Source organism: Danio rerio, chromosome 8 (genome assembly GCF_049306965.1).
Source record: "Danio rerio strain Tuebingen ecotype United States chromosome 8, GRCz12tu, whole genome shotgun sequence".
NCBI lineage: Eukaryota > Metazoa > Chordata > Actinopteri > Cypriniformes > Danionidae > Danio > Danio rerio.
Genome location: NC_133183.1, coordinates 56,284,260 through 56,296,359, shown reverse-complemented (window position 1 = coordinate 56,296,359; position 12,100 = coordinate 56,284,260). Strand labels below are relative to the sequence as shown.

General features: G+C 38.5%; 1 protein-coding gene across 2 annotated transcripts in view; it reads left to right on the top strand.

Annotated features, from left to right (window-relative positions):
* sult1st3 (sulfotransferase family 1, cytosolic sulfotransferase 3) overlaps window positions 1–12,100 on the top strand; it is a 22,423-nt gene extending 10,323 nt beyond the window's left edge. Inside the window, exons 4-9 of one of the 2 annotated variants that reach the window (XM_005172465.4) lie at window positions 2,067–2,195; window positions 4,888–4,988; window positions 7,934–8,060; window positions 11,175–11,272; window positions 11,372–11,546; window positions 11,625–12,100. In XM_005172465.4, coding sequence (XP_005172522.1) covers window positions 2,067–2,195; window positions 4,888–4,988; window positions 7,934–8,060; window positions 11,175–11,272; window positions 11,372–11,546; window positions 11,625–11,737 — 743 coding nt within the window. In that variant the 3' untranslated portion in view covers window positions 11,738–12,100. 2 annotated transcript variants of the gene reach the window in all.

Below are 12,100 nucleotides of genomic sequence, written 5' to 3'. Positions count from 1 at the left end.
GATTATAAGGCTTGTTTGAAATGCTGTCCCGGGAGAGAGCACTGAGCTTATAAGATCCTCGAGCCTGTTTGCGAGGCGAGATTGGAGTATGAGCTCAGGTAGATCTCAAGAACTCCCCTGCTGTAGTAGCTAATGAACAGATAGTGATTGCTTTTAAGAGATAACAACTTACTAGGAGCATGTCTATGGTGCCAATTTGGATTAGTCAATTAACTTAAGTTGCATGTTTTTGATGGTGGAAGGAACCCGGGAAACCTACATGAGCTTGAGGAGAACGTGTAAACTCCACACAGAAACGTCGGCTGGCTTGGTAAAGACTAGAACCAGTGACGTTGTTGCTGTGAGGCAACAGTGCTAACCACTGGGCTACCATGCCACCCATCTAGGAATGGAGGAGGAGTAGGGGTGGAAGGGGGGATTCTTCAAAATAATGATGGCTGTCATATTGAACTTAGGGTATTTATAGTGGCTTAGGAATCTTCTGATTGGTGAATCATAAATTGAATAATGCAGAGGCCAGCTGCAGGCAATTATAAGCACATGATCCTCTGGAAATTAGTTTATAAAAAAAACTTCGCATAATGTCTAATCTGCCCATTTTGATGTCTTGCTTTAGCTTGCTCTTGACAGCACTTACATTTTCTTGTTTACATATATTTGTTGGAGAAAAAAAAAACATTTTACAAAAATACATGTGGGTGCATGGACTCTCTAACAAATCTAGCAACAATTTACAATATTTTAGAAGCAAAAAATTAACCATTTAAAAATAATTTAAGTTAAATTAACTGGTCTTTATTATCTATCTGCTGTGCATCTACTTAAATTGTATATAATGTGCAAGGTTTGCCAATAAAAACAGGTTTGCATATTTGTATACATTATGATAAATATTAATAATAATAATAATAATAATAACTACTAACATTTATATAGCACTTTCCTGGACACTAAAGAACTTTTAAACATTGGGGGAGTCTCCTCATCCACCACTAGTGTGAAGCATTCACCATGATGATGCGACGGCAGCCATATTGCGCTGGACCGCACACAACACACCAGCTGATTGGTGGAGAGGAGACAGAGTGATGAAGCCAATTAAGATATAGGGATGGTTAAAAGGCCATGATGGACAGAGGCCAGTAGGCTAATTGGGCCAGGGTGCCGGGGATTAACCCCTACTTCTTTTTTGATGGACATCCTGAGATTTTTAACGACCACAGAGAGTCAGGACATTAGTTTAACGTCTCATGCGAAAGACAGCTCTCACTGAGCAGTATAGAGTCCCCATCACTATACTAGGGCATTAGAATCCACACAAACCACAGGTTGGCCGCTGGTCTTCCGGCAGCCACCTAGCTTTCACTTGTTGTCTCCCATCTAGGTACTGACTGGGCGCAGCACTGCTTTGCTGCAGTGGGCGAAAATGTGAGGTTGCAGAGAGCTAGCTGCCGGCGCACTTGTCTGCACTTATCTTTCTTGTTAGTGTTCAAGTTTATTTATTTGTAGAGCACATTTAAAACAGTCACAAGACTAACCAAAGTTCTGTACATAAGACAAAGTAAAATAAAAACATAAAAATAAGACAAGAGAAACGACCAAAAAAAGCCATGCTAAATAAGTACGTTTTTAGGAGTGCTTGAAAAACAGATAGTGATGGAGCCTTTCTAATCTCAAGGGGCAAAGTGTTCCATAACCCAAGACCCGCCACAGAGAAAGCTTCGTCCCCTCCACGTTTCAGTCTGGACTGAGGAACTAAAATAAGACTCTTACGGGAGTGTAAAAGTGCAACAGCTCTATGAGATTGGGGCTAGATTATGATTTTTAATACCAGTAAAAGCACTTCAAAATTAATTCTGAATTGAATGGGCAGCCAATGGAGGGCTCTTAGAAGAGGTGTAATGTGATCATATTTCCTAATGTGCTGTCTAAATACATTCTGAATTGGGAAAAAATAAGCATGCTTAGTTGATCATTTAAAAAGTACTTCATTGTTGATAAAAGTTATGTCTCTAAGAAAAGGTTTTGCAGCTTGCATTCATTTCTACTCTCTATTTTTCTTGTAGGTACCACCTGGGTTTCATACATACTTGACCTTCTATACTTTGGCAATGAAAGTCCAGAACGTCAGACCTCCCAGCCTATCTATATGAGAGTGCCTTTCTTGGAGGCGTGTTTTGAAGGGATACCATTCGGTCAGAGAACAAAACATGATGGACATTGCATATTTCTTTAAAATAATGAGTTACTTATTTTTATAACTATGATATATTATTTTACTGACACTAGTGCAGAGAGACAGAGCCACCAAAAATGATCTTTAAACATATTTTCAGAATATGTCAAAGAAAGTAAGTTTTGAATTGAGTTGCATGGTTAGTAAGTTGAACTGGTTAAACCAAAGGTTGCTGGTTTGATTCTCAGTCCCGGCAGATATTGAAGATGGAGGGAGTGATTAGCCCAGTACACACAGTAATACCGATAAATATCTGGAATAATTCTGAAACCACTTTACCGCTAAGTTCATAAAAGCGAAGTTCACACAGGCACGGACGTTCTGTAATTTTTCCGGAAAAGATCATGACACATCGATTCCAAAATACCAGTAAATTTTAGCATCATAATTTAGAAATGACCTATAAACTGCAGTGCTCGTATTTGTAAACACAGAAGCGGTCTGCCCTTTCTTGATGGTTTCACTTTTATTTAAAGCTTTAGCACTCATGCAGCTGCTTTGTGAGACAGCCAAAGGCAGAAACTCGAACCGCAGCTAAATGTTTACACACTTGACTATATTACAAATTACGTGGATGGATAAGTATTGTGAACAACTTATATGAAAACATGTCGAGATGTTCATAATATGTGTGTGTACTGGCGCTTACCGGCTCCTTTACGTGCACACGCGTCAAGCAACTAAAGGTAAACAAACAGCGGCTTATCATAAGCATTTTATCAAATTTTTTTACACAGTTGGCATTAAGAAGGAACATAGAAAAGTTATCTGACTAACATCTAGCAGGTAAGTCTGTCTGGAAAAATATTCAAAGGCTTTTATTTTCATAAACCGCTAGGACGTGAATGCGTCTGAGTGTTTTGATTGGCTAAAGCAGACGTGAAAGTGCTCTTTTTGGCAATTTTCCTTCTGCGTTCACACAGAAATAAGGCAAATTGCTGGTAATGTTACAACTTCTCTTAACAGGAAACTGCCGGAATGAATTTACCGGTATTTTTAAAAATTGCCTGTTCACACATACAGACCTTTCCTAAAAATTTCCGGTGATTTTAGGGAAAGGTCTGTATGTGGGAAAGGGGCTAATGAACCGCACTCTCTCCATCTTCGATACCCATCTGTTGTGCCCTTGAGAATAGCACATCCTTATTGCTGGTAAAGGCGTGGGTTTTCTGATGGATGTCCGCTCCAGGATGAAGTAACACGTATAATTTTTTTACATCTTTATGATTAATTTTTCTGTAGCAGTGAAAATTAACATTTTAAGACACACAAATGCAGTATGAGCTTTGGAATCATTTGGAAACTGTCAAGTCAACCCAAGTTAATATAATTGTTGTTGTTTTGAGATTGTAAACAGAGCGGCCAACAAACTCGTTGTGAGTGTTGAAGCTGGTTTCTATATATGAAACTTTTTCTTTAATTGAATCTCTGAGTCCGGCTCTTCTTTATCTGGAGTGCGTTTTCCGAAAACCATCGTTAACCAACTAAGGTCACAAGTTCCGTCATAACAAACAGTTTGTATCTTTCCAACAAACATTCACAAACTGTGTCGTAAACTTGTAAGCTTGCAACTACACCTCTGGAACTGTAGTTAGAAACACAGTTCCTGGCTGTGTTCTATTCCCAGTTATCCCCCCTTTGCCGTATTCGTTTAGAACATTCTAACACTTAAACTTGGAATTATTTTTTTAAAAGCATTAAAGTCATCTCTCTTAGGTGTAATTCGATTTCAAAACATTTTTAAAGTTCAGTTTTAGCCATCTTCATGTTAACAATTGTGCTCCCTTCGCAATGCACCTTGAAAACATTGATGTCATTTTGAACACAGCCATGGCTCATAGCGAAAGCTATTGGTGACCTTTTATTCAAAAGCGGAATTTACGTTACATTTCCGAAGCTTGGGAAAACAAAAAAGCGTAGCCTATGTTAATGCTTTTAATTTATAGTAGGTTATTTACTAAGTATCTGTACTGTAAATGACATGGCGGTTGGTTAGAACATTTCTGCAGTGGTTTGCGTGTGTCAAACTTTAAAAGTAAACTTTAAAAAAATAAATAAACAATATGCTATTTAATAATAATAATCATCATCATCAATATTATTAATATTATTATAATGTGTTTGTAAAAAAAAATATCATTTGCACAAAGAATTTATGGGGTTCTTCTCCAAAGAAGTAGTTACTCCACCCCGTTTAGAGCATCATTGTGGGCGTTTACGTTTCAAGTAAAGTAGTTCAAATGATGCATCGTACTTTGATAGTTCAGCAGCTGAAGTTACAAGTTACATTGTTGTTTGGGAAAAGCACCTCTGAAAGACTGATCATCTGGAAGTAATATTGTGCCGGTGTGCATTTGGATGGGTTAAAAGCAGAGGACCAATTTTACATTCATAAAAGATTGGATTAGGCAGAAAAATGCAGTGTTTCTGTTAAACACTTGTTTATTGATGTCAGAATGTTTGGTCAAATTGTGTTATTCATGGGTTCAGGGATTTTTGACTTTGAAATTGGTGAACCAACTTTGTCAAACACTTTATATAGTGTAGCTTCCGCTGTTATAAGACATTAGGTAAACCATAGCCTGAAACATTTTTTATTGTAGTTTTACTGTATTTTCTACTCTAGAATCACATTTAATTTTGACTTTCAGGAACAGAGCTGGCTGATAATCTGCCCACCTCTCCTCGCCTCATCAAAACACATTTACCTGTGCAGCTTGTGCCCAAGTCCTTCTGGGAGCAGAACTCAAAGGTATAGTTCAAAGTATTTTGTGCTTTCTTTCACTCTGTGAATAAAATCTGCTACAACTTAGAATCAGTCTCTAACACATTTCATATGATCAATCCACTTCGAATTATGAAATGTTTCTAATTATGTGTGTCAGAGATTATTGTTTATCAAAAAGTACATCGAGAAAGAACAGCTAATCTTGGTTAGGACAGGATTTTTCTTGGAGTAATCAAAGTAAATCTTAAAATAAAGTTCTGTCATGGCTCTATGCATGCACAGCTAGGCACATATACTGTAATGAAGACTCAGAAGTTGAGGGATTCTTATTAAACAATGGGGAAAAGACAAAACATCAGATGGCATTACAAAAATCAGGGGTCAGGGGAGGTGGTAAAAAAAAACAAAAAAAAAGGGTCAAAACACAGATAGGCAACACAATTGAAACAACTCAGTGATAACAGTGAATCATATCAAGACTTCATAGAGAATTGCAGGAAACGTTGGGCTATAATTAGGTATGGGAAATGGTTTCAGGTGGACCAGTAAACATATGAAGGATACTGGGATATTGACTCCAAACTGAGCCCTACTAAAAGTCAGGCGATGGCTCCCTTTGGTGGTGCAGGAAAGAGAGAGCATGGTTTAATTTACAACAGGGGTGACCAACCCTGTTCCTGGAGATCGACCTTCCTGCAGATTTCAGTTGCAACCCATATTAAACACACCTGCCTATAATTATCAAGTGCTGTTCAGGTCCTGGTTAATTGATTCAGGTGTGTTTGATCAGAGCTGAACTCTTTAGGAAGGTCGATCTCCAGGAGCAGGGTTGAGCACCCCTGATTTACAACATATACAATCTGCTTCTAACCACATATTCCACATATATACATTTTTTACATTCTAAGTGATTGCCCAGATAGCATACGAGTGTGGGCCACTTTAGGCAGTTATGCAGCAGCGGTGGTATTCCTGTGGCCTAGACAAAATGAATGTGAGCCTGTAGCATTCAATCTGCCTAGGTGGAAAAAGGGGTAACAGTCAAATAGGCCTCTGGTATTAAGATATTAGCCAAGGTAGCCCAGGCACACATAATCTTGTACACTGGAGCAGGGTTTTAAATTTTTAGCTGCCCAAGACCTTGAAAAAAATAACAATTTCAGTGATTTGCGACCCCCACTATAATTGAGAAGTGGTATTAAATATAGAAAGGCCTATAGGCCTAAAAACATGAGCCTATTGATAACACAAAAAAGCAACAGTCAACAACCATATCATTTTAAAGTAATTTATTAATTTGTGTAATTTTAATATTATCCTCTCCTAATGAGATGGAAGAGCACAGCAAGTGAGTTCTAGCTCATTCAACTCTCCTAATCTGTTTTTATTTTGAATGTACAATAGTGCAGAAAGGACAACGTGGTGGAAAGGCTATTGCTCTGTTGTTAACTTAAAGGGCCATGAATCCCCCCGTTTCAGCAGGATGTTTTCACAACTCTAGTTTGGAAAAAGTCAGGAAAGTGGGTGTGTCTACCTCTGTTTGGGTGGGAGTGTCGGGGGAGGGAAATGGGCAGGGTTTGAATAAAAATGGGAGTTGCATTTGGGCTCACGTCATGCTGCTGACCGAGGAAAAACAAACACACACGCAGGGAAGAAAGAGTGTGTTTAATGACGGTGAAATGTTTGATACCGCACGTCGTATAAGAGAAAAAAGCCTCTGCATTTCTCTGTAACTCAGATGCACTAGGTAAAAAAGTCGTGTGTGTGTAGACTATCCTGTCACAAAATGCGGCAAAAATTCAACATGACGGTCGGCAAAAGTTTGCTTACAGTGTTCACGTGTTTACACACAGAGAGCAGCATTTACAGCAGATCTTTCAATATTGTAGATATTAACGTACTATAAATTGAGTAACTTCGAAGTCATTTTGACTAAGGTTAGTCTTTAAACACTGAAGAGTACTGCTGACCAACACTCGCACGCAACACTCTACAACAATACATGTCTAAGGAACATTGTTTACCCGAGAGCTTTTCTCATCTGCAAATGTTGAGATCCGGATTTGCTGCTTGTCTCCTCTTAATAAAGCAAGGGTTCAGTTGCTGTTGCTTGTCCTGTCTCTACAGACTTGGTAAGTGAGCGACCAGTGGTCTTTGTTTAATCAGATGGCAAAGTTAGCTCGTATCGTATAATGTGTAAACATGTTAGCACCACAACCAAACTTGCCGTCGTGTAGGATTTTTTCACTGCATTTTGTGACCGGAATCACACACACGGCTTTCTGACGCTACCTGCCGAGTGCATCTAAGTTTCCAGGAAATGCAAAGAGTTTTTTTCTCTCATTCGCTGTGCGGTAACAAACTTTGCATGAAAAATACACACTTAGAACAGTTCCTCAAATCAAATATCTTGTTTGTCATGAGGGGCATGTATAAAATTCCTGAATGAATTTAGTAAATTGTAAAATAATTTGATTACTGATGTCCAAGTAAACACAGTCACTTTCGCCCCTATGTGTTTGTTTTGACTATGAAAATCAGCGCGTGCCCAAATCGACACTCCCATATCATCCCTCTTTTGCTCCTCCGACACTCCCCCCTAAACAGAGCTGGATTCGCCCACTTTTCTGACTTTTTCCAAAGTAGAGGTGTGAAAACACCCAGCTGAAACAAGGGGGTTTCATAGCCCTTTAAAATCGTACATTTTTGTACAACTGAATTAGCCACTAAACTGAAAAAATGTAAAATACTTACGTTTCCTTGTGAGATCAGGCTGGTTCATTAGAGCCAGTCAGCAAGGAATTTAAGGCACAGATACATAGACTTCTAAAAAAGTGTATTTGATAAAGCAGCAACGACGTAGTAGATCTATTCCACCAAGATCTGACACATCAGCATTGACATATACACATTCTTAGCGTTGTTATGGCAGAACTTACTTTCTTTCATATCTGTGGCTTTTTTCCCAGGTTGTGTATGTAGCACGGAATGCAAAAGACAATGCAGTTTCATATTTTCATTTTGATCGAATGAACATGGGACAGCCTGAACCAGGAGACTGGAACACCTTCTTACAAAAATTCATGGAAGGAAGGAGTAAGTAAAACATTTTGTAAAAGAAAAGTAGAATATATATATGGACGTGGATAACTTGAGACTGTCAGTGTCTATCAGTCTACAGCTCAAGCATGTTTACAGATTGTTCAGTCAGACTGTTTTGTCGTATTGAAACACTGACAGTGAGTTATGAACATATTTAAATATGGCAAAATATCTGTTAATATATTTTCTTTCTATGCATCATAGTGAAATCATAATGCACTTAATCCTCTACTGCACGCATAATGATAGAACTATACAGGGCCGGAGTGGGACTCCTATTCAGCCCTGGAGTTTCAAGCCTAAGACCGACCCACCTCAGTTCACGACTGACTACATTAAAATAACGTCATTTCCAATTCAGTTTCTAATGAAAATAAATAAATGCGTAAATAGCCGTGTGAACATTTGAGTTTACTCACTTCATATGCGCGTCAAACCCCGCTTCATTCGCGTGTCAAATTCACATCAGAACAGACGCGGATTCGCGTGATGGGCAGGTCATGTCTGCCCGAAGACTCTAGTTTCATTGCTAAATGGCTAACATGGATTTTATGAAGAAAATAACAGTGTTTATGTGCTTTATGAAGACACAGCGTCGATACGTTTTGGGTCGTGTCTGAGTCCACTACATTCTTTCAGAGGTGCATCCAGCTCTGTGAGCTCACAAACTCCTCCAGAAACTTAACCTGGATTACGAAGACTTTCAGCGGTGCTTCTGACTGAGCCAAGCCGAGTTTGATGAACTGTTGTCGGTGAAGGCTGGAGGATTTCCCTCGGAACACCGACAACAGGTTCTACGTCACAATCACGCCCCCACAAGAGCAAGCTTCTGATTGGTTAACAAGGCGCGAATGTACGCTGAAGTTCAGATTTTTCGAAGTCAAACGCGCAAAACGCTCAATTCGCGCCGCGCCATTCGCGCGAATCGTGCCGCAGGATGTCTATTTGCGCGCTTGCATTGACTTAACATGTAAATCACTCGCGCTTGGCGCGCGTGCCGCGTCTGGTGTGAACGCAGCATTAAGTTTCTGATCATGTCAGATTTATTAATGTAGCGAATCAACTGATTTTCATTGAGCAGGTGAAATATTCATTACTATTATTATTCGAATTATTGTATTCACTAAGGTGCCACTGTCAACATTAACCTGCAAATCATATCAAAGAATTTTAGACTTTCTTTTTAAAAATGCAAAGGTGTACTTGGGATTTGTTTCTGGGGTTTTTTGACAACAACGGAGAGAACATTAAACGTTTTTTAAAGAATCTTTGGTGGACCCATGACATTTGTTATATAGATTCATTATCATTACTGGTAACAACTGACATGTTTCTGATATGTGCAACACAACTGACATGTTGTTTGATTTTGAAACAGAACGTTATAAGAAACTTGAAACCGTAATTGGGCCATTTAGCACTCAGCATCAGTATCTGTTCGGAAAGATGTTCCGAAAAAGATGTTCTTTAATTTTACTACATAATCTTTTGGAGAGTAAAGAAATTATGTTAGAACCCTTAAAGAGATCCTATTTTGTATTAAAAATGTGATATTTTGGTTTTAGGAGTCTCCAACAACATGCTGATATGCATGCAAGGTCAAAAAACACTTTTACTGTGTTATAATATGCATTTATTTTGACCTAATTGTCCCAGCGACTCCTCTATGATTCGTTCAGCGATTTATTTGTTCCCAAACCCCTCCTTAGCGCGAAGCTAATCTGCAGGGATTGGTCCGATGACCCAGTCTATTGCGATTGGTTGACTGCGTTCAGCACGAGACAGATAGAAATGCCCACTACGACTACCATATGAAGTAGCAGAAAGTGTGTGAGAGACTAATGCAGGAATGCAATAAAGCAATGCAGTTAAACACGAGCATATTACCTTTACTCCAGGAGTGGCCAACCCTGTTCCTGGAGAGCCACCTTCCTGCAGATTTCAGTTGCAACCCAAGTCAAACACACCTGCCTGTAATTATCACAAGGTGTTCAGGTCCTAATTAATTGGTTCAGGTGTGTTTGATATGGGTAGCAACTGAAATCTGCAGGAAGGTGGCTCTCCAGGAACAGGGTTGGCCACCCCTGCTCTACTCTTAAACCTAACCCCAAGAAATAACAACGATACACATTCAGTATTAATCCACACAGCGGCAAAAGTTGAACTATTTTGAAAATTTACTTGGCTTAGCGTGGTGAGGAACAGCTGATGGTGGCCATAGCAAATGCAAACAGAAGAGGATCGCCAGTTCAAAAACGCATTTAAAATCGATTAAGGAAGAAGCACGCGTCACATTTTTAACGTAGTTTTGGACGCAATATGTAAACAGCCCTTATACAGATTTAACCTGAGAGATACAGTACAAGCATTGATTTATAATACATACGTGATTACAAGCCGTGTGGGGCGACTACAACTTATAACACACAATTAAGCACATATTTTGCAAACTACACAAAACGAGGCAACAATTTTAATGAGACTTACATGTTATGATCTGGAGGAAGAAGAAACTGGTCCATTTGAACTGTAAAAGTTTCTGACAAAGTCCCTGTCCAAGTCTGACAAAGTCCCATAGTCTCTGTTGCTCCTACAATAGCAAACGGTCGATGAATCCTCCATTGCAGCATAGGTTATTGTATCAAAAATCTGAAAAATGACAGCAACAAACACAGCACACGGTTGGCTATACTGTGGTATTGTTGTAAAAAAAAAGACCTTTAAACTTTTATTCCCTGCAGACGAATCTCCAACTGCCAGTGATCGTCATCTTCGCATCAAGATCAGTCCCGTGATGTCTAAAGCGCGTTCAGATTTGACCAGAAATGGAAATATTATTTTGTTGATATATCGTATGGACGTCGATGCAATCAAATAAAAGATCAGAATCCAACTCGATTCGTTAATTTGACTCTGAGTCAACTGTTTCGCTAAAGAATCAATAGTTTTGAACAAGGTGCGATTTTTTGATTTTAACCTCAGCTGGAGGTTTTCATTCACTTAGAGCTGTTACACAATGCATGGAAGGTCATTTTCAAAAACCCATAATAGGGGCTCTTTAAATTATGAAACTTGCATCCATTTTAAATTTTGTATTGTTTCCCCTAGATGTATTTGGTCCTTGGTATGATCATGTTAATGGATATTGGAAGAAAAAACAGACATATTCTAACATACTGTACATGTTCTATGAGGATATGGTTGAGGTAAGTGAAGTTTATAAAGTTAATTATTTTAGCAGAAATATTAATAAAGTAACAAAAATCCGTAAGGTATATTAAATGTACTATATATGTCTTGCTTAGGACACTGGACGTGAGGTGGAACGTTTGTGCTCCTTCTTGGGATTGTCCACCTCAGCCGCAGAGAGGGAGAGAATAACAAAAGGGGTTCAGTTTGATGCAATGAAACAGAACAAGATGACCAACTATTCCACTATCCCGGTCATGGACTTCAAGATCTCGCCCTTCATGCGGAAAGGTAAAAAAAACATCTAATTTTGCCTAAACCTAAATTCTTTACTTCCACTCGCTTTGATTTTTTTTTTTATTTGTGTAGGGAAAGTTGGAGACTGGAGAAATCACTTCACTGTGGCACAAAACGAGCAGTTTGATGAGGTCTACAAACAAAAGATGAAGAACACCACTGTCAAGTTCCGCACTGAGGTTTAGAACTGTAGTTTTTGACCTTGCACCAGAATAATATATAAATAAATAATTAATCATCCAGTGGTCTACTTAGAAATCATCATATTTTCCATTTTTAACTGCATATTATGTTTTAAAACGGACATTTTAACAGTTCTTTAAAAGGATAATCTGTTTGACCAACCCTTCCTGCAACTAGTAAGAAATTTCACTGTGAACCAAAAACTTCAGACTGCATGTTCAGGTAAAAGTTTTGTATGGAGTCCAAATCAACTGTTAAATCTACATTTTAAAGTTTTATAATATTATTTCTGTTTTTTTTTTCTTTTTTTTCTAATAAAGAAATGCTTTAAACATTAAAATTTGATTGATTTATTTTAAACATCA